General features: G+C 39.0%; 3 protein-coding genes across 4 annotated transcripts; all 3 read right to left on the bottom strand.

Moving 5' to 3' along the window:
• Positions 1-289: 289 nt before the first annotated feature.
• LOC109637698 (coiled-coil domain-containing protein 39-like) lies at positions 290-8,631 on the bottom strand. Of its 2 annotated transcripts, XM_020100261.2 has the most exons (21): positions 8,430-8,628; positions 8,052-8,113; positions 7,744-7,863; positions 7,473-7,619; positions 7,230-7,388; positions 6,962-7,054; positions 6,306-6,434; positions 6,024-6,212; positions 5,786-5,889; positions 5,565-5,697; positions 5,057-5,248; positions 4,802-4,963; positions 4,574-4,711; positions 3,884-4,092; positions 3,640-3,763; positions 3,340-3,499; positions 3,113-3,219; positions 1,902-2,042; positions 1,425-1,604; positions 1,177-1,259; positions 290-864 (listed from the first exon to the last, which is right to left on the bottom strand). In XM_020100261.2, exons 1-21 carry the CDS (start codon positions 8,521-8,523, stop codon positions 777-779), a joined length of 2,814 nt encoding a protein of 937 aa, XP_019955820.2. In that variant the 5' UTR covers positions 8,524-8,628; the 3' UTR covers positions 290-776. The 2 variants fall into 2 exon arrangements, with proteins under 2 accessions (XP_019955820.2, XP_069367007.1); XM_069510906.1 differs by lacking the exon at positions 1,177-1,259 and having other exon boundaries at positions 8,430-8,631.
• A 1,438-nt stretch (positions 8,632-10,069) lies between these two features.
• On the bottom strand, positions 10,070-19,090 carry LOC109637714 (phosphoglucomutase-1-like). Its single transcript, XM_069510907.1, has 11 exons — positions 18,329-19,090; positions 17,034-17,196; positions 16,188-16,334; positions 15,897-16,022; positions 14,656-14,846; positions 14,368-14,522; positions 13,996-14,111; positions 13,779-13,914; positions 12,849-13,032; positions 12,581-12,709; positions 10,070-10,702 (listed from the first exon to the last, which is right to left on the bottom strand). Exons 1-11 carry the CDS (start codon positions 18,584-18,586, stop codon positions 10,613-10,615), a joined length of 1,695 nt encoding a protein of 564 aa, XP_069367008.1. The 5' UTR covers positions 18,587-19,090; the 3' UTR covers positions 10,070-10,612.
• Positions 19,091-19,245: 155 nt separating this feature from the next.
• Positions 19,246-24,574, bottom strand: LOC109638156 (angiopoietin-related protein 3-like). Its single transcript, XM_020101006.2, has 7 exons — positions 23,796-24,574; positions 22,914-23,024; positions 22,250-22,361; positions 21,705-21,818; positions 21,526-21,621; positions 20,693-20,965; positions 19,246-20,615 (listed from the first exon to the last, which is right to left on the bottom strand). The coding sequence occupies exons 1-7, from the start codon at positions 24,300-24,302 to the stop codon at positions 20,404-20,406; spliced, it is 1,425 nt and encodes a 474-aa protein (XP_019956565.2). The 5' UTR covers positions 24,303-24,574; the 3' UTR covers positions 19,246-20,403.
• Between the last annotated feature and the right edge of the window lie 3,082 nt (positions 24,575-27,656).

Genomic DNA, 27,656 nt, shown 5'->3' with positions numbered 1-27,656 from the left:
GCTGTTTATAAACCACATGTCGGGTTTAAAAGGAAATGATGATGAGATTGTTTTTTTTAATGTCTGAGGCCCTGCTGCTGCAAATGACTAATAAAGATTTAAATCAAAGACAATACAATCATTGAGCGTAAATGCTGCTGTATGAGAAAAACTCACTTCAGTCTGTGGTGTGCCGCCAGAATTGTTTTGTTGTTATGCAATCCCATGTGGCATGCAAAGAATCCTAAGTCAGCTCATCCAATCCACTATCTGATATTTTAATCATTGAAGCAACATAGAGTAGGTCAAGTAGTTTGAAGACACTTGTTTCTGTTTATTGCATATGAAATACTCTTTTTAGCATTACAAACTTAGTACCCTGCTACTAAATAATAGTTTTAGTTTAACTTAAAACAAACAGTCCTGATGTGTTCAAACAATAGCTTTATGGGTTAGCCTTAGTGTGTTTTATTACTTGTTATTGAGATGTATTTCAATTAGAGCAGGAAGGGAAAAAAAGGATCAAGTTTCTTTTTTTAAATTAAAAGATTTTTTAGAGATCATCCAACCACTTTTGTGATCATTACATTTCCATAGATAAATGTAATAACTAGAAACTGACTGCAAATCCCACATTTAAGAATAATAGGATTTTCATCATATTAAAAATAAATCTTTCCTTGTTACTAACAAAGGCAAGACATTTCACAATCTGTGTCAACCGGGTAACGTGGCAGTTATTCTGTGCACTAGGACTTCTTGCTGCTACTTGTAGCTGGGACGAGGGGAGGTCACTTTCATGTCAGCTGCAGTTCCACAATTTGGAACTTGCAGGGACCAAGTGTTGAGGCCCTGTGGCTGCTGCTGACTGAGGATGCAGGACACCTGTAATACAGAGAGAGAGCAGCACAATTAAGACACAGAGGAGGAGCAACACACGAAGATTTCCAATCCTTTGTATGAAAAAAATAAAACAAGACCTTTAATAATACTAAGATATATTTTAACATTTGATTCATACAAATCTATAACTTATACAGCACTTTTTTTCAGCCAGTCCTCCTCAGCAGGCTGGTTATACTCCATTAACAATAGAGCAGTAATCAATCATTTTCCTCTTGTACAGATTTTCAGTTAAGTAATTCAGCTGGATGACTGTGTAACAAAAAAACTCTCATCACTTAAGAAGAGTCTGACCTGAAAGATCTGTTGGCAGAGTTTGTCTTGGAGCTGCATTGGCTAGTGTGAGTGAATGAAGGAGCTAGAAAAGACTTATTGGCCTGAGAGAATAAGCAGAAACAAACAAGATAATGGAACTTTGTTTTTGCAACTTTTACAAAATGAGACTTAAATCCAATTATTGACACTAAAGCAAAGCCAAACATGACTTAATGCTTAATTAATCCTCTGAATATTAAAACAATGCAGTGTCATTTGTTTTATACCTGAAGGGAGTATTGCTCCAGCACTGATCTGAGATCAGGCTTGTCCACCACAGTCTCACTCAGCATTTTATCAAAGCTCTTGATGAAATCCTTTAATTCCTTCAGTTTAATTTCCGTTTCTTCAAAAGTCTCAACTGTGGTGTTTTTAGCTGAGCGGATCTGTTTGATCAGCTTGGAGCACTAAAAAACACAAAGACGATACAAAATTTAATAATAATTAACAATAACTGATAATATGGAAGTGCATAATGTTCACAATTTATACTTGGTGAAGCCAAACTAGAATAAAAAATCCAAATTTAAAATATTACTTCAGTTGGTTACACATAATTGGTTATGTTTTTTGTTCAACTGAGTTAGTGTAACTTGTTAACTTCACTATTTTGTTTCTTCAGTGAACTTCAGCTCAATTAGCTAATTTCTTACTTATATTCATATTTGTCAATATCGAAACATAAAAAGTGTGGTTCATCAAACCTGTTTTTTTGCCCTGTCAATTTTCTCTTGCTCGGAAGTGATTTCTTTCTTCCTTAAGTTGATGAGAGATTGTTTGTTCTTCATCTTATCTTTCTCAACCCGCTCCTGTTGCAGCAGACTCTCAAAGGTATCATTCATGTCCTGGAAACAGAGAGTGGTACACAAAAACACACAAATCACACCAAAGCAACCATGGAGGTACGCTGGATGTCCAACAAATGGGGAGGACTAAAATAGCCCCTAAGAAACTATATAATTCATACTGTTAACTGGTTGAGTTGTAAACTGATGCCAGAAAAAACACCCATTATACTCCAGAGGAAACAATATTTGGACTTTTGCTAGAAATAAAAAGTTTAGTTGCACTGAACATGCTGGTTACAGCTTGTGATGCTACAATGACTTTCTGTTTATATAGTAGGACTGTGTATTGGCAAGAATCTGGCGACATGATATGTATCATGATACAATACATTACGATATCAAAACAAAGTTTAGTTAAAGGTCCAGTGTGTAAGATTTAGGTGCAAAGGTACTATTGTCAGAAATTTAATGTAGTAATAAAAATGTAATAATAATAATAATAATTCTCATTATGTTTTCACTAGTTTGTTTCATCTAAATTGTATGAATTGTAGTTTTCCTTACCCCAGAAAAGGCCCTTTATATTTAAATACTTTATATTTACATCGAGGGGGGTCCTCTCTATTGAGGCCGCCATGTTTTTTCCATTAGTAAACTTTAAAGACTGGACAAACTAAACACCTTTTGAGTTTTTATGACAACTAAAGCTACCACAGGTTCTTTTTCATGTTTGGAAGGAGAGGGTGAGGTGAGGGCTATTCAGCTGCATCATGCAATTTCAACACTAGATATCACTAAATTCTACACAATGTACCTTTAAGATACTAATAATTTCTAAAAAAAAATAGGAAGGGCACACACGCAAATTAAGAAATTGATTTACAAATAGCTGGTGCATCCTAATCTAAAACAAATATGAGCGATAAAGATAAGACTACTATGAACATACATTATAACAAATGTTATGTAAAATTGTCAAAAATGTGAGCCAATCTTCTAAGAATATAGTCTACATGTAAGACCAATAGTTAATTTATCTGAGACTTGATGGGACATGTTACGATTCAGGTTGAGTTAGTCTATCTTTCTGCGTCATCTGCTCAACACCGGCTATAAACGAGACTTACCTGTAAGTCCTGTTGAAGCTCCCCCATGTATTTCTTCTTGAACTGTAACGCATCTTCAGCTGCCTTTAACTGTTTATCTAACTGCAGTTTTTCCTGGTATTCCGGACCTGAAACATAAAGAAAAATTGGAATTACTTTGTGATGGATGAAAGCTGCGAAAAGGCACAAACAGAGAGTATTGTTACTGATTTGTTGGTTCAGAATACTTCTGTCTACATCCTACCTACCTGATTCAATTTTTCTTTTGAGGGATTCCTGAAACGCTGAGACACTGTTGATGAACAAATAGTTGGTGTTCACCAGAGCTTTGTTCTCCAGCTTGACCCTGTCCATTTTATCATAAAGAGCGTCTCCCTCTCGTTTAAGCTCCTCTTTCTCTAGTGCAGCCTGTTGAAAAGCACACAACGGGAGTCATTTAGAGAGCTGGTGTGCACGATAAATACGGTAAGCTTCAGAAGACTCGGCATGCGACACAGTGGTGTGTGTGTGTGTGTATATGGTTGTGTTATTGTGTGAAGACATCTGACCTTTGTGATACAGTGAATCTGCCACTTCTCCACATCCTCATCAGGAGCTGCCAGCAAAAATTTTTGTATTTCAAAATGATCCCTCAGCCCCTTGATCTTGGCCAGTTTCTCACTGAGTTCAGCACTGAAACAGAAACAGTCACTAAAGTGAGTGATTTTCTTTGTACAAGTGTTGAACTAACAGTATGTTGCTGAAGTGGCTCAGTAACATACTGTTACTTCAAAACCAGATGATTGTTTTCACCTCAGTTTCTGTCTCTCCTTCTCACTGATCTTGAGCTTCTGGCCGAGCATCTCTCTGTAGACCTTGATCTCACCCTCCCTCTCCTTTAAGGCTCTCTGTAGCCCCAGCTTCCTCTTCTCCAAAGACAGCACAGTGTCCGTCTTGCTGAACAGCAGATCTCGAATGCGCTTGACCTCTACCTTCAAGATGTTATGCTCCACCATGTTGTCCTACAGAGGAACACATGAGGTCAACATAGTATCATTATAATTGCATAATTATCAAATTTAATCTCTTGTAATTAATATAGAAATTTAAATAATAATAGATCGTTCATAGCATGTTTTAAGCAAACGTGTTCAATATCTTTTTAAAACATCACTTGGGCTCTTCCAGACAGTGACTGACATTTTGCAACTTTACAACTTTTAACAAAAAAGACAGATTAATTAATAAAGAAGAGAATCAATAGTTGAAGAACTTTGTATTTTAGAATAGCCTAAGTTTATTATATGATCTTAAAATACCTTATTTTGTCTGGCGAACAGTCAAAATATGGAAAGCTATTTATCATTTTCCAATTAAGTAGTGTCAATCAAATAAATATTGATATTTCCTAAACACAACATGAACACAGGATTCCTGAATTGGTCTCCAAACGTCAGCAACTCAGGTGAGTTCATGACATCTGCTGTGACTTTTGCACGTTACCTGTCTCTTGAGCCGGCATGCCTTCATCTCCTTCTCAGTGATATTACAGAAAAGACTGAGCTCCTCCACCTTCTCGGTCACGTTCCTCTTTTGAGCTTCGTACTTTTCAATTTCTTTCTTCAATTTGGGAATATCATACTGTCAGAGAGAGGGGCAGAGATAGATATGTGAGTGAGATGTAATGGCTTTATTTAGTGGAACAGAGAGAGAATGGCCAGTGAGACTAACCTCAGACTCCTTGAGCATGTTGGTTAGTATGTTGGCTGACTTCTTCTCCTCGAGGACTTTGGTCAGCTCAACGATCTTCATTTGAAGTACTTGTGTTTCATCTAGCTTAACGTCTCCTTGCAGCCGTGCCAGTTTTGTCTCCAGGTTGATGAGCTTGGAATCCTATGATGCAGGAATGTGAGAGGAAAATATAAAGATATGCACAGTCTCAGTGTTGCAGTCTAGCACCATCTTGCATCGTTTTTGTAAACTTGCCTGTTCAGTTAAAACAATTTGCTGTCTTATAATCTCATCCTCTTGTTCCTTTAGCTGGCTTTTCTGGCTTTTGTCGGATTTGCTCCTCGCAACATGGGCAACAAAATCCTTCTCCTTTGTCTTAAGAGCCTGCAAATGAGCTTTACGACGGAACAGTTTCTCTTGGCAGTCATGCAGCTGGAAATCCAGCTCCTACAGCAAAGTACAGACCAGCAAAGGGTTACAAAGTAGTAATACAGTACAAAACTCTGACATTTCGAGTACAATATAAAAGAAGAAAGAAGAGCCTTTTCATCTGAGTGTTTGTCGTTATCAGTTCTATTTTGTCCTACTGATTTTGAAGCACAACAGAAGTAGTGTCAAATGGACGTTAACTTAAATTAGACCCACCTAAATATATTAAAGACCTGAAATGACAAACTGAAAAGATATTCTAACATATATAACTACTCTGTCCAACCTGACACCACAGCAGTTTATCAGTTCAAGGTTCTATCAGGCTGCTCACCGTGGTTGCCTTTTCCTTATCCCTGCGAACCTGATCCATCTGAGCAGCTCTCTCCTCCTCACTCAGGGCAGTCTGAGTTACTTGTTCCAGCTTCTCCTCCAGTTCTGCATTGTACGCCCTGGCCTCCTTGAGTCTACCAAACACATAAAAAGACAGAGCTTGTTTATGAAGAACTAAAGTGACTATTTATTGACAGAGACATTTTGTAAGATTTCACTCACTTCTCATCTTTATCCTGTATCATTTTGTTCTTTCGGGACCTGTTAGACATCTCAGACTTTACGCAGGAGTAAGATTTGTCTTGTTCACCCTTGATACCATCCAGCTGCAATTAGCATCATTAGAGTGCATTAGAATCAATTTTAACAATATGAAGCCAAATTAAAGATTAGATTGGTTGTAACATTCTTTAAGCACATATTCATCTTTGGCTAAAGTTCTTTTGTTTGAGTAGCTGACCTCATCCTTCAGTGCACTGCAGTTATTCTCCACCTCCTTCAGATTCTGCTGCAGCTTTACAGCCTGTCGCTGTTTTGCAGATATTTTCTTCTCAATTTCCATGTTGTTTTGCTGAATATCATGCAAGTACTTCTTCTCTGTGATGATAGCATTCCTGTCCCTCTCCTTCTGATTGACTTCGGCACAATACTGGAGGGATGAAGGGAACAAAACAGGAGAATAAACACTCAAGCGTACTGTTCATTGTTATTATTGGGAGGAGTGAAAAGTAACATGCTTTACCAGTGCACACTGGTGATTCTCAGAATCACGTTGATTCATCAGTTTGATAGTCTTTTCCCACTGGTGGATGAGCCGCTGTGTCTCCAGGTGGTTCTGCTGAAAATTCTTTGTGGCCTTATCCAAGGCAAACTGTTAGAAAAGCAAAGCATTTTTTGTGATAAATTATTTTTATTTCATTCCAAAAATAGTAATTAATATACAATAATAATAAAATATAATTAAAAATTCATTAGGAAAAATGGGAAAGATTTTTGTAAGAATGTTGCTGTACTGTAAAAACAAACAGTGTGACAAGTAACTGATGGAAGGGAAGAATCATGCAGGACTCTTTCATATGTGGTGCGTTAACAGTCGACGATGGGCGTGCCCAACACATTTTGCTGGCGTGATTGTCATAACGAAAACAATCACAGTTTCACATCTGTGACCATGCTAGCTTTCAATTCAATGCTAAAGAGAAAAAGGGAAATAAAATCCACAACCAGATGAACATACACCAGGTTCACCAGCTGCCTCTGCCTCCTCTTTCTCATTAACATGATTTGATTGGCTAATTCTTCTGTTTGAGTATTTGTTTGGCTGGTGCATGAAAAGTTTAGTTCTGCTCAACATATGTATATTTGTATATATATATATCAGTCTTCTTTTTCTTGTACCTGTGCAGATAAAGTCTCAGTCAACTCCTTGTCACGTAATTTGCGCTTTTCATTGGCTTCCATGGTCTTCTTCTCTGTCTCCAGAGTGAGAGACTGTAACAGGAGAGAAAATAAAGCTCAGGAGTTGTAAAGGGCAGGTTAGCTCCAACATCAAATCGGCCGCAACATTAAAACAGGTAACTGGTATTAATGTTGTGGCTGATCTGTGAATCTAGTCCTGTAAACATAATAGACAGGCTGTTGATACTTTTGGGTTCTTTCTCTTTACCTTGATCGTCTTCTCATCTTGCTCGGAGTACTTCATGATCGCCATTAAGTCCTCATGTTTACGCGTTGACTCCTCCAAAAAGCCATCCATGGTCTGCTGGTCCCTGTTCATCAGCTTCCTAAACTTCCCTAGCTTCTGGTAGGTTCTGTGCTTTCGATTCTGAGGATATGGACGAAGGTTACGACATTTAAATAAATAAATATCAGCTATGCAGTTGTTTCTTATGTTGTGAATGGTACACACCTCCAGCATATTTCTCGTCTCTGCAAAAGATCGGAGCGCCTTCTCCATCTTTGTCATGTTCAGTGATTGGCCATCTGCATTCCTCTTCGTGAGGGCTGTGAGGTGTTTCGCAGAATCTACTTCTCTTTCATTGGCCTTACGCAGAGCCTGAGTGCAGAAAAAACTAATTAAGAATTTAGCCCCACACTGTGAGACTGTGACAATAACCCAATTACCAGAAGAGATGCACACCTGACACAAAATAATTTGTATTGTATTCTGATAAACCAACCTCAGTGTTCTGCTGCTCTTCTTCTGCATTTTTGATGAACTCATCCATTACCTCCATTTGATCCTTATGGCTCTCGAGTTTGTTTTCCAGTTGGACCAGCTTTGCCTCTTTTTTACCAATCTATTGTCAAGAAAGGTATAAGATTATAAGTGTGACATATCATTTGCACCATTGTTTGGATCGATTGGAGAATGGATGTTTGAATGGCCAACATTCAAAAGGAAGTTTGGCTAACATTCAGCATAAACTGTTTCTTTACTGTTGTCATGAATGTTCTGTAAGCGATGTGCTAACGTTGTCACACTCACCTCCTCCATCAAAGCCTTGGTTTCAGCATTAGCTGCGGGTATGTAACCATGATTGTTCCAGTCTACATCAGATAAAACAGCATATTTTAGCATCATGAAGGTGTAAAGAGTTACAAGGACAGAGAAAGTGGGATTAATATTCCAATAAAGAAACATGTTCACTTTTATCTGTTTTCTCTGCAAGTAAAAAAAACGTTTTTTCTGCTGCCATTACATAATTATTTGCTTCCAAATAGCCTTAATATAGACTACATTTTTGTTCATTATGTTTGCTGCCTTTAACTTTAGTTCAATATAACTATTATAATAAATTAGCATTTTGCAGTTCGCCTATTAATTGTGATAATAATTCTTTTGTACATTATTAATTAAACTCACCTTGCAACTCAAAGCTCTTCATGTTTTGGCAAAAGTTGGATTTCTTTGGATTTGAAAACACAGAAAAGGTCTGCTCAGAAAGTGTTGGATCCATCTTGAAAACAACTAAAAAAGAGTAAAACCCTCTGTCCAATCCACAGTGTGAGGTTAGGCAATCCTGCACAATTTGGTTTATTAGCAGGTGGTACGCATCCAAGAGCATTACCCACAGATGTAAAAGTATCTATTTTCAGAGATCAAAGACATCAAAGTAATATGTGGCTTTGAAGTGAAAGGCCTGTCTTTACTATATTCTTATATAAAAGCCAGAATATAGAGAACAGTAGATACTGAGGGGAACAGCCAGGGTGGTGTTACTGACAATGATACTGTAGGGATATAGCTTCTTATCTCTGGTTACTTTTCATTTACCCTTGGCCCTTTCACTCTCCCAAGTTGGAAAAAGTACTTTTGTTGTTGGATCATGATGTCTACCTTCGGAATGCCACTTGTATTGCAGTACCTCCAAAAATGGTGAACCAAATGCAGTGGATCAGACTGATCATACTGTACTATGTATTATCTCTGCTTATGCATGATAAATATAACCACACTATTATCTCTGCTTATGCATACCGTTTGTGACCTGACAAGAAGACCATTGGTGATCTGCTTCATGGCAGTTTTAACATTGCCTTTGTCTATGACTTAGTGCCATAACTCCTGGAATTTTATCTCACACTCTGTTCACACACACACACACACACAGACACACGTGCACATGCACAGACACACACACGCACAAAATAACTGGTGCCAAGGACTTAGTTTTAGTGTACTTACAATTTCCTCCTTTGATATTTTAGGGAGGGCTATCTGTATCGCGTATTGATAAAGATCTATCAGCAAACAACTAGTAGAATAAATAGTTATTAAATGAGGAGCCTATAGTCAAAATGATGTAGTTACTGTTTAAGGCAAAGCACTACAGGCAAGAACATATTAAAAGCTTTAAAAAAAACACACACACATTTACATGGTGTTTGTTTTACTTCCCTCTGTCTGTTTGCATCTGTAGATTTCTATATTATTTATAATTCATTAACTGGGGAAATTATGTGGTGATATGTTTTTTTATCCTATTCACCTGCAGTGCCAATTGGCACATTTTATTAGATAATGCCTATTTTGCATATCAAGGTGTCAATTGTGATTACAGTATCAGATACAAATTTTTAATGTATTCACCTGTAGTGTCTCCCTTTATGGATAGTACATTAGCCTGTATGCCCTGACTTATGACATAGCTTGCAGTTTATGCGTATACATTACCAAGACACAAGTTAACTATATTTGTTTTTGTCTTCTGGCTAATTAGCTGTAAACTGGAGGCACTGGTAGCTTAGTCCTTTGTTCAGCTCCACACAAGCAAAGAAAAACCACCATAACTGGAACAGGAGCTGTTGCCTGTCCAACGTGATTGTGTTGACTTTGTTCTCATTAGAGGTGTGCACCTCCACTAGCCTCACGATTTGATTACGATTCAGCAATCAACGACTGGAATGCACAACGATGCATTTCAATGTAACACATTCACAATTTCCTATTTTTTTGCACATGGCTGCTTTTTCATCAATTAATATTAGTTAATAAAATCAGTCAAATATTAACTTTCTTTTATTTAGAAAGTGCTTTAAAAAGTATTACAGACTTTTACTGTTATTACAAGTGTGCTGTAATTTGCAAAATAAGGTTTTCAATTCAAAAATCAGACAACAGTAAGTCTATGACAGTGCTCAGTGCTCTCCACACTGATTTGACATTCATTCAGTTTAGATTTGTGTGCTGCACCTAAGGCTTAAAAGGACAAACTGTGATAATAGCCTCAACTTTATCAAGGTGGCCCCGCCTTGCATGCAGGTGGGGAAGACTGGGATTTAACCCACAACCTTCTGCTGAAAGGGCATCCGCGCTACCCCCTCAGCCACAGCCGATGTCTATGTGTGCATGTGCCAGCTGTCACACATAAACCAAAAATAAAAAGCTGTTTCACAGAGACAGTCACTGAGTATAGGTCAAACTAAAATGCAAAGCATGATGTGCAGCTAAACTTGGAATTTAAGCTCAGTTTATATAAAAAATCTGGAAAGAAAAACAAGAGGGCATCACTCTATCATCACTAGGGAGTAACATTTGGGAGAAAATCATGTGATGACTGATGGGCCACTTCGACCTGTCCTGTGATGGAGTTGGGAAATCTTCAGAGCAATTGTTGCCAGGGGCGACAGCATCACCTGTCCCAAACAAGGACAATCGTATTAGAGACTTAACAACCTGCAGCTGCCATAAAGCATTTCCTCCTTTAAGTTAACTAAAACAAATATTGTTTTATATCTCTGTCAAGGAGGTTATGTTATCACCCCTCTTCGTTTAAAAGTTGGTTTATTTGATTGAAGTGCACAAAATCTACAGGACAGATTACCATCAAACCCTCTGTCTAAATCCACAGTGTGAGGTTAGGCAATCCTGCTCAATTCTTCTTCTTTATTTGGTTTATTAGCCGGTGGCAAGCATCAAGGGGCATTACCTTCAGGTGTAAAATTATCTTCTTATTTTCAGAGATCAAAGATATCAAAGTAATACGTTGATTTGAAGGAAAAGGCCTCTCTTTACTGTATTATTCTATGAAAGCCAGAATATAGAGAACAGTAGATACTGAGGGGAACAGCCAGGGTGGTGTTACTGACAATGATACTGTAGGGATATAGTTTCTTATTTCTGGTTATTTTTCATTCCCCCTTGGCTCTTTCATTCTCCAAAGATGGAAGAAGTACTTTTGTTGTTGGATCATGATGTCTATCTTCGGAATGCCCCTGGTATTGCAGTACCTCCAAAAATGGTGAACCAAACGCAGTAGATGGCGGTACTGCACCTTGAAATTGGTTGCCACCCAGCAATAAACCAAATAAATGAGGAGAAGAAGCCCAAGCTTTGATACTCTGCTGAATTACTTGGCAAATCTTCAGGGGAATTCTGAAGATAGACATCCAACAACTACTTTTTCCATGTTGGGAGACTGAAGTGGCCAAGAGGGAGTGTTTTGCACAGAGCAGTATTAAAGTAGTGTAATGGAAATGATATTATCATACTGTACTATGTATTATCTCTACTTATGCATGATAAATGTAACCACACTATTGTCTCTGCTTATGTATACCGTGTGTGACAAGATGACCATACCATGTGTGACCTGACAAGAAGACCATTGGTGATCTGTCACATGGCAGATTTAACATTACCTTTATCTACTAGTGTCTATGACTTAGTGCCATAACTCCTGGGATTTTATCTCACACTCTTCGCCTACAGTTTATTATGTAGTTTAGTTCTTTTTTCAAGCTCCACACAAGCAAAAAAACCCACCACACCTGGAACAGGAGCTGGGAGGTGCTGCCTCTCTGATGTGACTGTGTGCTCACAAGATTTGATTACGATTCAGCAGTCAACAATTGGAATGCACAACACTGCTTCTCGATGTATTTCAATTTGTCACATCCACAATTTCCTATATTACTATGGCTTTTTCATCTGTTAATATGAGATAAATGTAACCACACTATCATCAAATTCAGTGGAAGGATGTGGTATGGGTCAAAAATAATTCATTAAAGTTTAGTGCGGATCCAGATTGGAGGTGGATCCAATTTATTTTTTCACTTTCTTTAACATTGCAAGATAGACCATTTTGTTGTTGGTTGTTTGTCAGCAGGATTATGCAAAAACTATTAACTGATTTCCAATAATCTTGATGGAGGGATGGGACATGGCCATGGAGGAATCTATCAAATTTTGTTGTGGATCCGACCAAAGGATCTTTTAATATTAGATGACAATATGTTTTTTGACATTTTGTCAATTTCTCAGGGAATAATTCATGGATCTTGGTAAAAAAAAAAAACAACAGTCATATTTGGGGGACTAATATCAATGAGTTTGCAATTACTGATTATTTTTTAAGGGAACTATTGAGCCTTGGCGATGGTATGCGCTATATTGGGTGTCATTCTTGTTCTTTCTGCAACATAGAGAGATTGGGAATGTTCAAATTAACCTTTTGTGATTTGTTATTTTGGCTCAATAAGTCTTGAACTGTCCATAACTAGATACTCTACCTGAGTGTCTTCAAAAATGTGCTCCTTCTCATAGCTGTCAATGTAGATTCGAACTGTTGCCCCTTCACTACCTGTCCCACTGAGTCTGAAGATGATACGAGAACCATCAGAGAAGATTATCCGCAGACCCTGCAGTGAAAACAGCCCAGCACAGATCATGTTAAGACAGCAAACTGACTCCGTTGCTGATAAGAGCCCAAACACCCAGCAACCACGGGATTCATCCACATGAAAAGCTTATCAATGTAGCTGAGTGTGTGACATGTACCTGGTTCCTGGAGATGGTGCTGTCTACAGGATCTGTGTACTCGAAGTTGTCAGCTTTTTCCACTTGGTAGATTTTGTCCTCCACAGCAAATCTCTGCTTCAAGAAGGACTTGTCGGAAATCATGATCTCCAAATCCTCCATCATCTCACAGGCCGCATCTATGTCTACGTTCTCATAGTCATATCTGGAACAACAATAGCTGATTTTAATAACAAAGAAGGAAGTGCTATTCTTCAATCTCCCTTGATGATGTATTGATTTGAATTATTCCTTCTGTAAAAGAGTGTATAGGTTGTTTTATTATCCTAAAATAGTTTATCAAAACCATAAAAAAATTGTAACTAACCCCAAAATATTAAAAATAAAGTTTTTTTGCTGCTATAAATGCAATATCCACTGAATGTGCATTTCATTCTATGTGTTTTAAGATTATTTGTAATCAAATACACTGTAAGTCTAAACACTTAAACGGTTGTTTTTATGTAATCCACGGCTATCATAAGCTTTAGGTGGAATATATATAAAACACATATATTTGTTTAAGTATAAATATATGTTTATGATGCCAATTAAAAGATTATGTAAGAGGCCGCAGAATCCCTGATATCATAATTCAAACTTGTATCAACTGCACAGTGCAAGGTTTGAGAGAAAGTACAATTACATATATTCTCCACTAGATGTCAGTCATAACCTTTTGTGTAGGTAGTTCAGCCCATCTTTTCTAATATTTCCACATACATGAGATACTGTCAAATGTTTCCTTTCTGAAATAATTAATCCTCTGTTTTTCACTTGTTCTTTTTTGCTGTCCTCTTGAATTACATCCTTGTGATTTCATGACATTTTGCATTAACAGATTTTTCGTTAGAAATATGGCCCAAAATGTCAAAGTAGCAGGAAGGAGTGTGTCTCCCGTCACCATCTCACCTGGTGAAGTAATTTCTTCCATATTTCTGCCAATGGTCCTTGACAATATCCTCCACACTCTGCCTCCTGGTGGCCAAGATGGAAAGCCATGCCAGCACGGCCCAGAGCCCATCCTTCTCCCTAATATGGTCTCCACCTAGAAGTTGATATGTTGAGAGCTTCTCTTCCACTCCTTTGGTATTTCAGATAAATTGGAGCACTGAAGAAAATACATTACCTGTACCAAAGCTTTCCTCTCCACAGAGAGACAGTCTGCCTGCATCCATTAGGTTCCCAAAGAACTTCCACCCAGTGGGAGTTTCATATAGCTCTATTTTTGTTGCCCTGGCTACTCTGAAGGGAAATACAGCCAAATAATATTCTAAGAAAGCACAGAAGACCTTTGGAACAACATTAGAAGGCAACACTGAAATAACATAAAATGAATGATTTATACATGCCCAGGTATATCTTTGTTTTACATCTACCAATTAAATTGTATTTAAATTTCATAATCTTAAGTATACTAAGTTTGACTTGGCCACAACTGGGAAAATGAAAGGCTGTTTGGTTTTGAGAGTGATAGGTGAAAGCCAGGCTAAAGTTTTACCTGTCTAAGGCTGCACTTGTGGGCATGCTGCGAGCGAAGCCTCTCACCCCTGTATGCTGGAAGTATGGGATGCAGAAGATGTTGTCAGCGATCACAGCCACAGAGTCAGATGGGGTGACGAAAAAGCTGTGTTTACCAAGGATCATGTTACGGTCCTATAACGCAGGCAGATGGTCAGAGGTTAGAAGTCAATGGTCTTTGGGCCAAGGTTCTAGATGTGAATTTGAAATATCATTTTTTTTAATCGACTTGATTTTATAAATGGAACAAAATAATATTTGCACACACCCCGTCTCCATCAAAAGCTGCACCAAAATCATACTGTCCATCTCTCATGCTCTCAACCAGATCCACAGCATAGGTGAGGTTAGGGTCTGGGTGTTGACCCCCAAAATCCTCCAGTGGGACGCAGTTAATGGCAGAATTGGCTGGGCAGCCCAGCTCCTCACACAGTATTCTCCTGACATATGGTCCTACCACTGGAGAGCAGGCAGAGGTGGAAGAAACAGGATTAATAGAGGAAGAACTAGAATGTCTCTTAAATGTGCTTACCTGTGGTCACAATGTTAAAGAAGTGAGAAAAATCTGTCTGTTGTTATTGTTATAGTTTGTTTGTGTATGCATAAGCAGTTTGGAGGGTTGTTGGGACTGTTCAACTTTAGTTTGAGTTTCAGTGTTTGGGGACTCTGGAAATAGCTTTAGTAACATAATCATCAGTAATTGTTGGGAAGTTCCTAAAACGCCATGTCACCACGCCATGGCTCCACTGCAAGAACAAAGTCGAGAACTAGATTGAAATCCATAAGTGTTTCTTTGTTTCTCCACCAGTCTGACACACTTTGCTCACTGCCATTATTTACTTATGCCTATTCAACTATTGCAAAACATCACGTAATAGTCCGATGTTTTGGTAACTGAGCGACCAACCAGATTCTTGTGTACTGACTCCTCCTCCACATTTGACCTCATGCAAACAAAGTGAGGAACATGAGCATCATAAACATATTGTTTGTCCTAAAACCTATGACTGTTAGAAAGAGACACAACACTGAGTCAAAATTGTACGAAGAATCTGCATCCACTGGCCTGGGTGCACTTACAATATTGTCAGTTGTGTCTTTATTTTATTCAAAAGAGGAGAGGATGAGGGGAATAGAGGATTTGAAGCTGACATGAAGCCAAGGGCTCAGTCTGCTTTCAAACTGTAACAGATATAAAATATTGATTAATACAGTAATTTAATCCAACAGAATCTAGAATCTTCTATCATCTCTCCCTTTCTTTCTACATTACCGAGTATATTTCATATATATATATATATATATATTTATATTTTATTTTATATTTATATTTTATTTTATATTTTACCGAGCAATTCTTCTTCTTCATCTTCTTATTTTTATCATTATTATTACAACTTCTAATACTACTATTATTAACTGGTGCTGCTATCATTAATAACATCTTTCTGTCATTAGTTTACAGTGTAAAGGAGAATATCCTATTTTGATGACATGCTGCTCTCTCACCTCCGTGCATGGCATCCAGTCTTATCTTGATGCGGTTCTCTCCAGACAGAAGCTCCTTCAGGGCCGCAAAGTCAAAGATATTCCTCAACAAGTTGGCGTAGGATTCCACCGAGTCCACAATTTCCACTGAACACAAACACAGATGAGGAACTAAAATGTTTTAGCTGTCACTGATTTTGGCAGATTTTACATTTGACCTTACTGTTTTCAAGTATTTTCTTTACATGCGACAGTAAAACAAAACTTCCATCAATATCAGGTGATGGGTGACAGACACATGCTGCATTTCACCAGTAAATGGTTTGAACTTGTTCTCCAGATCAAACATCTGTTTCCCCAGGGTGGTCAGATCCAGTCGGAGGCCGGGGCAGATGGCGAACTCCTCGATGGTTTTGCTGAGTTGAAAGATCTTGTTTGTGAGGTCCTCCTTAGCTGGACCTAGATGAAGAAGGAAAACCTTGGTTTTACATTGATATTCACATGTAGTCTGCTGTAAAAACTACATACTCTTAAACACAGACTATATATAAAGATGGATGACGTAACAGCTCCCAAAAAGTAAAGCCAAATCGTTTTGAATGGCAACTGGTGGCTGGCTGCAGCATAGCTCATTTCATCCTGCCTCCCCTATGTTAATGAATGGGAGGTGGACCAAACTAAAAAGTCAAAATTCACATCAAACAAATTTTTCTCAAAAATTGTTTCTGTCTATGTTGCAGCTGAATACCCCTCACCCACACACCACCCTTCCAAACATGGAAGAGAACCTGTGGCCGATTGCTACTGAGCAGACTCCGACTGCAAGTGTGCAAGATGGCGGCGTTTGTATCCATTATATTATGGCTTCATTTCTGAATAGAGGAGACGCATTGATCATCTATGTATACAACATGGTAAGTTATATGGTAATGTTCAGTCTGAACTGTGATTTGTAATGCTAAAACTGTGCTGACAGTTGTGAGGTCCTTGAACTGTGTCTTCACCTAGTCTCAACTTTATTTCCGGGTCCTGTGTCTGCAGGACGTGTCAGGACGAAAGCTCCTACAGTTGTGTTAAACGACTGACTTTATGGGCTCGTAACACTATTCAACACTTGGCTGATGCTCCTGCATTCACCCTCCTCTCCTGTTACCATACCTCCATTGGCGGTGTTGAACTTAATGCCAAAGTCTCCATCAGGTCCACCGGGGTTATGGCTGGCAGTGAGGATGATGCCGCCGATGGCTTTGTATTTCCTGATCGCACAGGAGATGGCCGGGGTCGACATTATCCCATGGTGTCCGATGATCAGATGGCCCACCTGAGAAAAACACACAGGTGTGAGTGAGTATCTTTAATATATCTGAGTTGGGGGAGGGGTGTGAATGTGTCATGCTACTAGGTGGTATCAAAATTTCACTTAATGAACAGTTGCGGCACGTTAATAGCCAGTCCAGTCTTGTGTGAGTGTATTTTGAGTCCCACTAAGAATACCGTCCATATGCGAAAGCACCAGAAGCTTGAGGCTTATGTAGTTTAAACCTGAGGAGCACAGAGATCTGGTGCTGACAGGAGAGTTGAAAACAAAACAGGTTTTAAATGTTTCTATTTGAAGACAGCAGAGAAGCCAGGAGCTGCAGCAGCCAGTGAGTTCTATGGCTGAAAGGCAACATTCATTGATTGCTCAGGTCTTGATTGCATAATATTTTCTTCTCTCAGTGTCTGCCATTGCCAATGTGCAAATGCAGACATGCTGATACGCTACAATGACAGAGCTTGGTAATATTTTCCATGCTCATGCACCTGGGTAAACGATAAAAGTGACCAATCTCTAGCTTTAATGGTTAAATTGAATTCACTTTTACTTTAGGAGGACTGTGTAATATGGTTGATAGCTCCAGTAGAAGATGTGGAGTAGGTGGACCTTGAGTTAGGATTGTATTGTCAATCCCATTCACTAAAAGCAAATATAAAACAACAGTGAGGTATTTTTAATTCATCTTAGTGAGTCCAATGAATTCATTGAAAAATATATTTTTTAAAACAATATTTTACTTTTAATTTATTAATTCAAATGTAAATTATTATGATTTTTGTATAATAATAATAAGAATAATAAACAAAAAGAACTAACATTAAGTTTAGTTGTTTGGATTTTTTTTATTGTTTTGTTTGCAGTACAGTTAGATGAGAATTTGTGCCTTTAACTTGATCTGAGATACATAACTTTGAACTGATAGAACTCAACTGCATGTGAATAACACATGAAGCTGGTGAAATAAAAAGCAACCAGATGATGAGGGCAGGTGACACTGACATACATAATCTCCACACAGTAACATGTCTACCTCTGTGCACACTCCCTCACACATGCACACACCTACCAGCATGCACACACACACAAACACAAACAAACAAACAAGGCAAGTAAGTCCACACACGATGACACTGACCCCATTGGCAGCTGCCATCTGCACAATGACCTCAATAGCTGTTCGATTAAAGAAGCGTCCATCTCCCCCGACCACGACTGTGGATCCCTGGCGGTCACGCAGGTCAATTGAGGAGAAGATACTCTGGATGAAGTTGTGCAAGTAGTTCCTCCTGGACTGAAATACAAACGTTCTTTTTCTCAGACCACTGGTCCCAGGCCTCTGGTCAGGGTAGGGGGCCGTAGGGACAGTCAACACTTGCACAGGACTGTTGTCCATTGTTTTAAAATGAAGATCCAACCTAATGCTGTGGCGTAAAGAGCAGGGGAAACTCTTGCTTGGAGGGAAATCCCCTGCCAGTTGACATGGGGGGACCAGCACACAGGGGCAAAATAGGAGGGTAAAAGCCTGACTCCTCCTATTATTTCACTAGAAGCACAGGGTTACTGTGGTGCTTTCTGCAGCCCAAAATAACCTTTCAGACTAATGCATGTGCAGAGGCAGTAACTGAAGAAGCTCCTTCACACATGTGCAGGAGGATCACTGTCAAGGCTGCAGGCCGAGGCACAAAGCTGTGTGTGTGTTTGGGTATGTCTGACTGGAAGCTACTGGACTGTTATGGGAGCAATTTGTCCATCTGTTAAGGGCTGCAGCTGTGCAGGGAGAAATGATATGCAAAAAGAAGGTTGACATCTCTCATCAAAGATGCACTCAACACATTTTATGAACAGTGTTGGTCTCGTCTTCACCATTGACCCTTCTCTCTAAGCTGAGTGTGAAAACAGAGAGTGAGACCACTGATTAGAGAGTCATTAGAAGCACATACTGACACTGATATGTGGTTTTAGGAAACATAATTTATCAAATATCAAATATCAAAACTATACAAGCGGCACCACCAAAAGAGTGGAAAGTATCTGTGAGAGATGGAACAACACTGCTCTCTAGAGTTTATTCAGGGAATCTTGCAACACAGTACAAAAGAGAGCGACCTCTCAGTGCAACATACAGAAAGTTTTAGTGTAATAACATGAACATGCTCTGGTCATTCATTTACTAGAGTCTTTCTATAGGTCAAATCCTGCTGACAGAGAAAAACCATCCTGTGGCAGAGCTGCAGACAATTAACAACCCACAGTAACAAACTGGACTTTGTATCAGTCTTGGACAGTGTTTGTCTGATCAAAGAGAAAAATGTCATGATATAATAAAAATATCTGCACCCAAATTAATATTAGCATATAGCATATGATTAATATTAATATTAGTTTTTTTTTTAAGTTAAATAAAAATATAGCAAATTTATCATAAATAGAGTAAATGCTATGTATGTAACGTAATGTAAAGATAAGTGTTATTTATAGCAGTGGTTCCCAAGTTTCATTATCGACCCTCAAAATCAAACAATGTCTGTGTGGGACCCCAACTGTCACTTGCACTTGTTATATTGTAAGCAGGTCCATCAATAAAAACTTAGATATCTACTTTTTAATAATTTCTAAAAGACAAAGGGGATAAATCTGTTAGGTATTTCCCATAAATGAGACAATGAAAGAAAAGATCTGAGCTATCAGTGTTAATTCCCTCCCGACTCCTTGTATGTATCTTGTGACTCCCTCAATTGGCCCCACCTCCCCTATTGGAACCACTGCAGTACACTGTGAGTCAATGTGACCCAATATAAACCTGCTCATATATGGCTTTGTGTTCTAGTTCCTTCTCCATCCCCTTTGATGTCTGAGATATGAGTGTGAATGAAGATGTATTTATTCTTACCAATAAGCTAAATGTGATAAATTGTATTTTAGATTGCCCATGACATTTGGATTTTCCACGATATGATATTAGAGACTACATGCCCAGTGTCCTGGCAAATGGCAGTAACCCATACTTTTATCTTTTTAGGACAGAGGAGCACTCAGAATTGTAGAACTTGTCATATGTGACGGATTTTTATCTTTTAGGACTCGTCAGTTTCCTCCCTGCCCTTAGCCTTTAAAAACCACAGCTGCCCCACGAGAAGCACTGACAAGTCTGTCCTGCAGAGGCCACTGTTTGATGCTGGTTTGTTTTGAGTGTTATTTTTTGGTGCTGGATCAGAGAGAGACGCTTGACTCAGAGGCAGATGAGGTGGAGGATGGTGGAGCCACTGTGTGCACTGAGAGCTCCGTGAGCTTGAATGAGTAGGAAGCTTTTCGACCAGTCTTCCATTGAATTCCCCTCCTACGCTCTGAACGCCCCTTTGGTCTCATAGGAAAATATCTGCCATTTAGGTTGGTGTCTCCACAGGCATTGAACCACCATCCACCTGGAAGAAATGATACGTTGTACAGACAAGTATTCATTTATCCACTGATTTGCATAACAATTGAACTTCTGCTGTACCTGTGTAGTTGTGGGCGCAGTTGAAGTCCTGGTGGTTGTCATTGTCCCTGTCCTTGGTGGAAAACATCATGCCGGTTTGGTTGCCCATGGGGTCTGGCAAATCTCCAGACAGGTGCGTGAGGTGAATGGTGTAGTTGCTCTCTGGACCATCGAGGTTAAATTTGTATTTGATGAAGTATTTGCTCTGTTTCCAGTCTTCCAGCTGGATGTGAAGGATGGAGGCGCCCTGAGAGGCAAGAGCATGAATCTTCTTGAGACCCAGCCAAACCTCTCCTGTGAGAGAGACAGAAAGAGAGGGGGGGCAGCTTAGAGCTGGTTCAAAAAATACAGACGTGATACACACAAATTTACATGCACAGGGACACACGCATTTCTTGAATGGCACTCAGTAGCTTGCATCCCTTCGCCAAGGACCAACAGTCCCCTTATGAAACCACATTAAAATTCTCCAGATCAAGATTTATATTTGGATCTGCACCAGATTTCACACACTCATTATTATCAGTCCTCTGCTGGTTTTTATCAAGATCCATTAATTATTTTCTGGGAAATCAACGATAAACACCCTCATAAAGAAAGAAAGAGAAAAAATATTCTGCCTCCTGATCCCGGTCTAGACCAAAATTCAACGGGTTCATCCCTGACCCACACTGCATCTTTCCACCAAGTTTCATGAAAATCTGTCCAGTTATCTTTGTGTTATCCTGCAAACTAGCAGACTAGCAAACACAGATGAAAATGTGGAGGTACTTACAGGGGTCATAAAGTTACAAATCTCTTAATCATGAAACAAAATTAGATCAGCATGTGATGTTTAGTTGTGTGTCTCTCACCTTGAAAATCCCCAAACCCGTTTTCATACTTCTCCCAGGTTTGGTCAAAATTCACAAAACCATCCCTCCGTCGCTGGATGACTGTTAAGCCATAATCTAAATGAGAAAGTAAAACATGCCGCATGATATAAAAGCAGAGTGCTGTGGAAAAGTGTAATTTTGAATGAGACTTGGAATACCTCTGCTCATGTCACAAAAGGCTATGAAGGGCTCCGATCCCTTGGGTCTGATGGCGTAGACGCCACTGACTCGCTCCCCTCTGTTGAACAGCTGGCTGCAGTCTGATGACAGATCTAAATAAAAATGAGCACACAGGTAATGTCAAACCTAAAACTATCCTGGATATTATGTATAATATATCATACTACATAATATATAATTTAACTGCAAACTGGTGATCTGGTGCAGATAATGTGAACAGAGAGTTAACAGTCCTCGCCAGCAGCAGCATCTGCAGTAAATGTGTGCAGGATAATTGATAGGTCAGTCAGTACTGAGGCTGTGGATGCAGCAGGCAGTTCCCTGCTGTGACTTTATGAAACTGGATAAATGTGAAGCAGAAAATTGCTTGAAATTGACAGGACAAATTCTTATATCATGGGTATTGACACAGAAGTATTTAATACTTAAGTTAAAGTCCTTGCAGATACTGAATGCAGTGTAAAAAGAAACCAAGTCCAAACGTCACTTTCAACATTTCGTCATCTTTTATTATCCATCTTACTTATTGTGCCTGTGTAGTTTGAGTTCAGAAAAGGGGTGAGTGTTGGAGCTTCCGTGTTGAAGGTCTCAGGCATCCTCTCAATGGTCTCTTGGGCTAATGTGTCAACTGTTAGCTGGAAATAGAAATGTCGGAGAACGACTTTAGCCTGCAGATATAATCCCCATGACAGACCAGAGAAAAACTCTGGATGAAATAGCACTTCCAAACAAACTGTAGGTTGTTATTCCAGATTTTACTCCATTTTATTGATAAGAATTTTCAGCTCTTAAGACTTATGAATAAAAAGGTTTTTTCAACAGGTGCAATGGCATGATGGTATGATTCAAATATTTTGTTTTATAATGTATTATTATAATTATACTTTATTTCGCAACTCTCCTTGTAAACAGTTTCTTGCATCCAGAAAAACATCAACATTACAATTTCTTTAAAAATACCAAAGGTCATACTAAATTAATTAATAAAGTTATTAGAGCAAAAAGGCATTTACATGATTTTTTTTGTTTACCGGAAGTCATCACTGTGGTATAACTATCTGATTTTCTTCTTTATTTTTTTAAATATCATAAGAGAAAACTGAATCTGGATGAGAACACTTAAAAAGATTGTCCTCTCTGCTCTTTTCCACCCTTCTACTAATTTTCATACAGTCCCTAACACCTACCTTTTCCTCCAGATTCTTGATCTTGCCCCTCTGGTAGTTGATCTGGTCGCTCTGGTCCCTCACAGCCTTCAGCAGCTCAGTGATGCTCATTTCCTGACTGTGGATCACAGCCTGCGCAGGGGAAAAGGTATTAATGGATCTGTCAAACAAAGGTGTTGATATGTTGACATGTTGATAGTTAATAGTACTTTGTACATTGACACAGTCTTACAGACATAAAGTAAATGAGGAAAACAATGCAAAATAAAGTACAATTAATGTTAAAACTATTCTTATTGAGGAGATACTGCAATATCTGAGCTGAGCTGTAACTTTAAAATTTCGACTGTTCTATGATGTTGAGGGTTGTTGAGGATAGTGGATCTCTTTTTGTAATGGCTCCATGACTATGGAATAACCTTTAACTAGGAATCCTTCTTTTAAATCTCGTATAAAGACTAATTTTTATAATATGGCTTTAACCTAGATTTCTTATGTCTTTCTGTATATTCTTCTGTTTCCATGTTTCTGAAGCAATTTGTCAACTTGTTTTTGAAAAGTGCTATATAAATAAAGTTTAATTATTTATTATTATATGAAATAGATGATTGCTGGTCTAAAAAATATGTATTGATGGGTTTAACATGGCTTAAAATGTCACCTTGCATATTAAGAGTCAGCCGCTCCATTGGCTGAGATGGCCACTTGTGCTGGTATTTCGTGTTTATGATGTCTTTTTGTGTGTGTAAGTCTAAGTCACTTCAGCCATTAACTATGTTTTTTCAACCTTAAAAAAAGCTTGTCTCCATCTTGGTAGTGTTGCTGTTGTCAATGATTCCACCTCAGCAAAAATTTACCAAATCGACAAAAAAACAAGTGCAGGTATCCACACAGGTCACTAACCCTGAGGCCGTTGATCTCTGCCACTTGCTCGTTGGTCACCAATCCGTGGGACAGACTGCTCAGCTTCTTCTCCAGGCCCTCCACTTTGTTCTGCAGTTGACTCTTCTCCTGCAGGATGTTCTCCACTTTGGAGTTGATCTGAAAGGACAGGCCTTTGATCTCCTCGTTGTTGGCCTTCAGCACCACAGCGGTCTTCTTCAGCTCTTCGCCCTCCTCCTTGATTTCGCTGGCGAGCACCGACAGTTGGTAAAAGGAGTGGTCGAAGATGTTGAGCTTCTGGAAGATGTCATTTATCTGTCCCTTCGTCCTCTGCACAAACTCCCGTAGGCTCTGGCCCAGCTGGAGGAGGCCGTTGGCTAGGAGACGCACATCATCCAGGGCAGCGAAGTGGGAGCGTGTCTCAGTCGGAGCCCGGGGCTGGACAACGGGAGGCTCCCCTTTGCTGCAGAGGGCAGGGACACAGGCTGCAGACAGGACAAGCACTACTGGAATTATCATTATTCTCATGTTGTTGTTGTTGATGCTTCACCAGCAGTGTGTCGATGATGTCAGGGGAACGTCTGGCAGCCTTCTCCCTCCTCTGTGACTGCACATCTTGGGTTTTATACGCACACTGTCTGCTATCAGGCTAATGATTAACCCCAACTGATCAATATCTGGACACAGGAGGTGGATTCTTCCTGCTGATTGGTCAATTAAATTAAATTCATATTCATCTTTATTCAAATATCAGTGCTTAGTTTTGACATTTTCATTAGGTAAATGTTTGCAGTGGACTTCTCCTGAATTTAATATGCTCAAACGCAATTAATAATGCAAAGAATTTAGCTTCATCCTCTCTTTCTCTGAGCCTGGACGGTATGACTGTGTTTTCACCTTATGACCATGGCTGCTCACTGTGACTGTTTATTTTTGAACAGGAAAGTGACCCAGTTTACATATAGGTTAAAAGAATGTGTGGTTTTGCAATGTTTTAATCCTTTTGTTTTGATCAATTGGTGAGTGAGTAGAGATGTTATTCAATTGTATAAGCCCATAATGTCACAAGCTGTGGATTGCATCCATTCTAAAACACCTGAGAATGCATATCAAGTGACCACCCACATACAATGGGCATGGGTGTGCCATGTGGGGTGGAAAAATGCTACTGAACACAGTAATTGTCGTGGGTTCCTGCCCGTCCAGACTTAAACGCAATGGCAGAGTTTTAAAACTCGAACAGGCCAGGAGCTTTACCAAACTTCTGCATCTGTAAAGCTTCAGAGAAGGCGTATCTGTAGCAGAGTGGATGCTTTTTCAATCAAAAATTGACTAGTGTGGATGTATTCGTACTTAAAACAGGAACAACTGCTTTATTTGACAATAACCAGTTAGTAATCTGCAAAGATGGTTTACTCTTACCCCACACAATGAAAGAAACAAAACTTATATTTGTGTTGCACACTCCCTGCTGTTTTCAGTAGGAGTGAGAATATAACCTACTATCAGCATCATGTTGGGTGGTGACCCTGGATCTCATCTGTTAATTGTTAACTACACATATGAGAGCAGGAGTGTATGAGCCCAACAGTGTGTGCTCAGTAAACACAGACCACCATCCTGACTTCAGCCATGGAGGCCCTTTTTTCTGAGGGGAAAATGTATTGGTACACATGTACAACTAATGGAGCAACAGCCACTTCTAATGTATAGTGTTAAGGGGTCATGGAGAGTGCAAGTGTGTGTGAGCGTGATAAACAATGAAGGGGGAGCAGGCCAGTGACTGTTGACATGTATGAGATGGAATATTGAATTTGATTAACATATTAATCATTGTGGATTTCGCTTCATTAGATGTATGTAAATACACACATATACACAATGCAAATGAGAGCTACTGGATGAGATTCTGGTTCTAGTCATCTCAAATCACTGGGGATAGAGATCACTGTCACCTGCTGTGACCTTTTTCTTCATTAGCTCTGTCAATGCCATCCAGTCTCTCCTGTTCAGAGAGGAGGTCAGTGTCCTTCGTCTGGTCAATGCCCTGTGTTTTATGGCTTATCTCATCAAGAAGCAACAGTTAGTCTGCTTTCAAAGAGCAGTGTGTTTGCCCCATGTGCTGCAGGATGGTGCAGGCCTGAACTGTCTAAGTTTTTATGGTCGCTGCCACGAGCAGAATCTGCTGCTCTGAGTGACTTTCTGGACTGGAATATTACTTCCTGTTTTATTTTGAAAACAATTTTCCTTGGGGGTCTATTGTTGATTCCATTTCCTGTCCTAGTAGTGATTTCCAGCCCTGTCCCAATTAGTTAAGGTTGTTTCTCGCTTCCAACTCCCTTTGTGTATAATTGAGTTTCTCCTAACTCGTGTTGCCTTGTGTTACCTTGCGTCACCCCCTGCACTAGTTTTGTTCTTGTTGCATTTTTTCTTGTTCCTTATGTAACCTCTGGAGTCTAGCGGTGTCTGCGTTGGAATTTATTTGATAGAGCGGGCTGGGCTATAAATGTCTTTATAGGTGGTCATTATTAATTCTGACAAACCAAGCGAAAAACTAATCCATCGGTGAATTTTGCATATGTGGATCCCCAAAACAAATTACACATCAGAAGTCACTTAATTCTCATGATGTTTTCACTAGTTCGTTTCATCTAAATTGTATAAATTGTAGTTTTCTTTACCCCAGAAAAGACCCTTTATATTCAACATCAAGGGAATCCTCTCTATGGACGCCGCCTTTTGAGTTTTTATGACAACTAAAGGCTATCACAGTTTCTTTTTCATGTTTGGAAGGAGAGGGTGAGGTGAGGGGTGTTCAGCTGCATCATTCAACTTCAACACTAGATATCACAAAATTCTACACACTGTACCTTTAAACATGACAGAGAGGCTGACATACAAAAACTCTTATAATGAGGGGTCCAACTAAAGTAGATGTAGTGGTACAAGACTTTACCAAACGTTCAATATTGACAATGGAGGATATATTCCAGTATTTAACTATGTACAATGATTTTCTGTAATTATAACAATAAAATGAAATAAAAAAAATACATGGCACATAATACTGCAGCATGATGCTAGAGATGAGGAAGCCATAAAACTCTATCCTAAACAGCTCCTTCCATGTACTTACATTATTATTACCATAGAGATAGTCATGTAAACGACTATTACATAACATAGATGGTTATACATGTTTAAAAAATGTATGCTGAAATACTCTCAATGGTTATTTGTGTCTTTCTCTCATTGATTAACATGACACAGATCAAAGAACTACACAATTCTTACTTTATGACCTCAAATGAAACCCAAGCTTGACTTAAGGCTTATGTGTCTTTAATTCTAAATAACGTCAGTGGTCATGGGTCTTTGGCCTTGGTTTTGATTCATAGGTCATTGATACATAACTACCCAGTTTCAGTCGGCCAATGCAGCCACAGCACAACCTGTAACTCCCCTGACCACAAGCCACAGTTACATAACGGACGTCAAATGGAGAGGACGTAGGCCATGACAAACCTTAGTGGACTTAACTACTTTAAACTTTTCCATTTTTTGTGGTTCTCTCTTACATGTTGTAGAAAATGGAAATTGACTAATTAGAATTAAATTATTAAATTATCATTAAGGCTTATTTCATCCATAAACACAACTTCACAAACATGATTTTTCTAAAAAGAAGACCTGCTGCTTAGTAATATTTAACTTTCCTCCAACTAAAATTTTCACTAGAAGGCAGTTTCTACAAGTAATAACTGCAATACCCTGCAGCTTGCAGTCAGCCTCTTCCTTCATGCATTTCAGTGTTTGGGCTAAAAACGTCTATTTGTATAAGTTAATAATTAAGCTATTTTTTTCAGCTAATATTTTAAATAC

Source organism: Paralichthys olivaceus, chromosome 16, assembly GCF_024713975.1.
Source record: "Paralichthys olivaceus isolate ysfri-2021 chromosome 16, ASM2471397v2, whole genome shotgun sequence".
In the NCBI taxonomy this organism is placed as follows: domain Eukaryota; kingdom Metazoa; phylum Chordata; class Actinopteri; order Pleuronectiformes; family Paralichthyidae; genus Paralichthys; species Paralichthys olivaceus.
Note: the sequence above shows the minus strand (reverse complement) of the source record. Positions and strands in the feature narration are given on the sequence as shown.

Excerpts from the sequence above, each read along its gene's own strand:
- LOC109637698 (XM_069510906.1), bottom strand. The coding sequence starts at position 8,631 with ATGCTCTTGGATGCGTACCACCTGCTAATAAACCAAATTGTGCAGGAT. Across the intron at positions 7,055-7,229 it reads AAGATGAGAAGACGATCAAG|TCTCTCACTCTGGAGACAGA; the intron begins GTAAAGAGAAAG and ends CTCCTGTTACAG. Across the intron at positions 2,043-3,112 it reads AGCTTCAACAGGACTTACAG|GACATGAATGATACCTTTGA; the intron begins GTAAGTCTCGTT and ends CTCTGTTTCCAG.
- LOC109637714 (XM_069510907.1), bottom strand. The coding sequence starts at position 18,586 with ATGGACAACAGTCCTGTGCAAGTGTTGACTGTCCCTACGGCCCCCTAC. Across the intron at positions 17,197-18,328 it reads AGATGGCAGCTGCCAATGGG|GTGGGCCATCTGATCATCGG; the intron begins GTCAGTGTCATC and ends TGTTTTTCTCAG. Across the intron at positions 13,915-13,995 it reads AGAGGAAAGCTTTGGTACAG|GTGGAGACCATATTAGGGAG; the intron begins GTAATGTATTTT and ends ATCAACTTCTAG.
- LOC109638156 (XM_020101006.2), bottom strand. The coding sequence starts at position 24,302 with ATGAGAATAATGATAATTCCAGTAGTGCTTGTCCTGTCTGCAGCCTGT. Across the intron at positions 20,966-21,525 it reads CGGGTTTGGGGATTTTCAAG|GAGAGGTTTGGCTGGGTCTC; the intron begins GTGAGAGACACA and ends TCTCTCTCACAG. Across the intron at positions 20,616-20,692 it reads CTGCGCCCACAACTACACAG|GTGGATGGTGGTTCAATGCC; the intron begins GTACAGCAGAAG and ends CATTTCTTCCAG.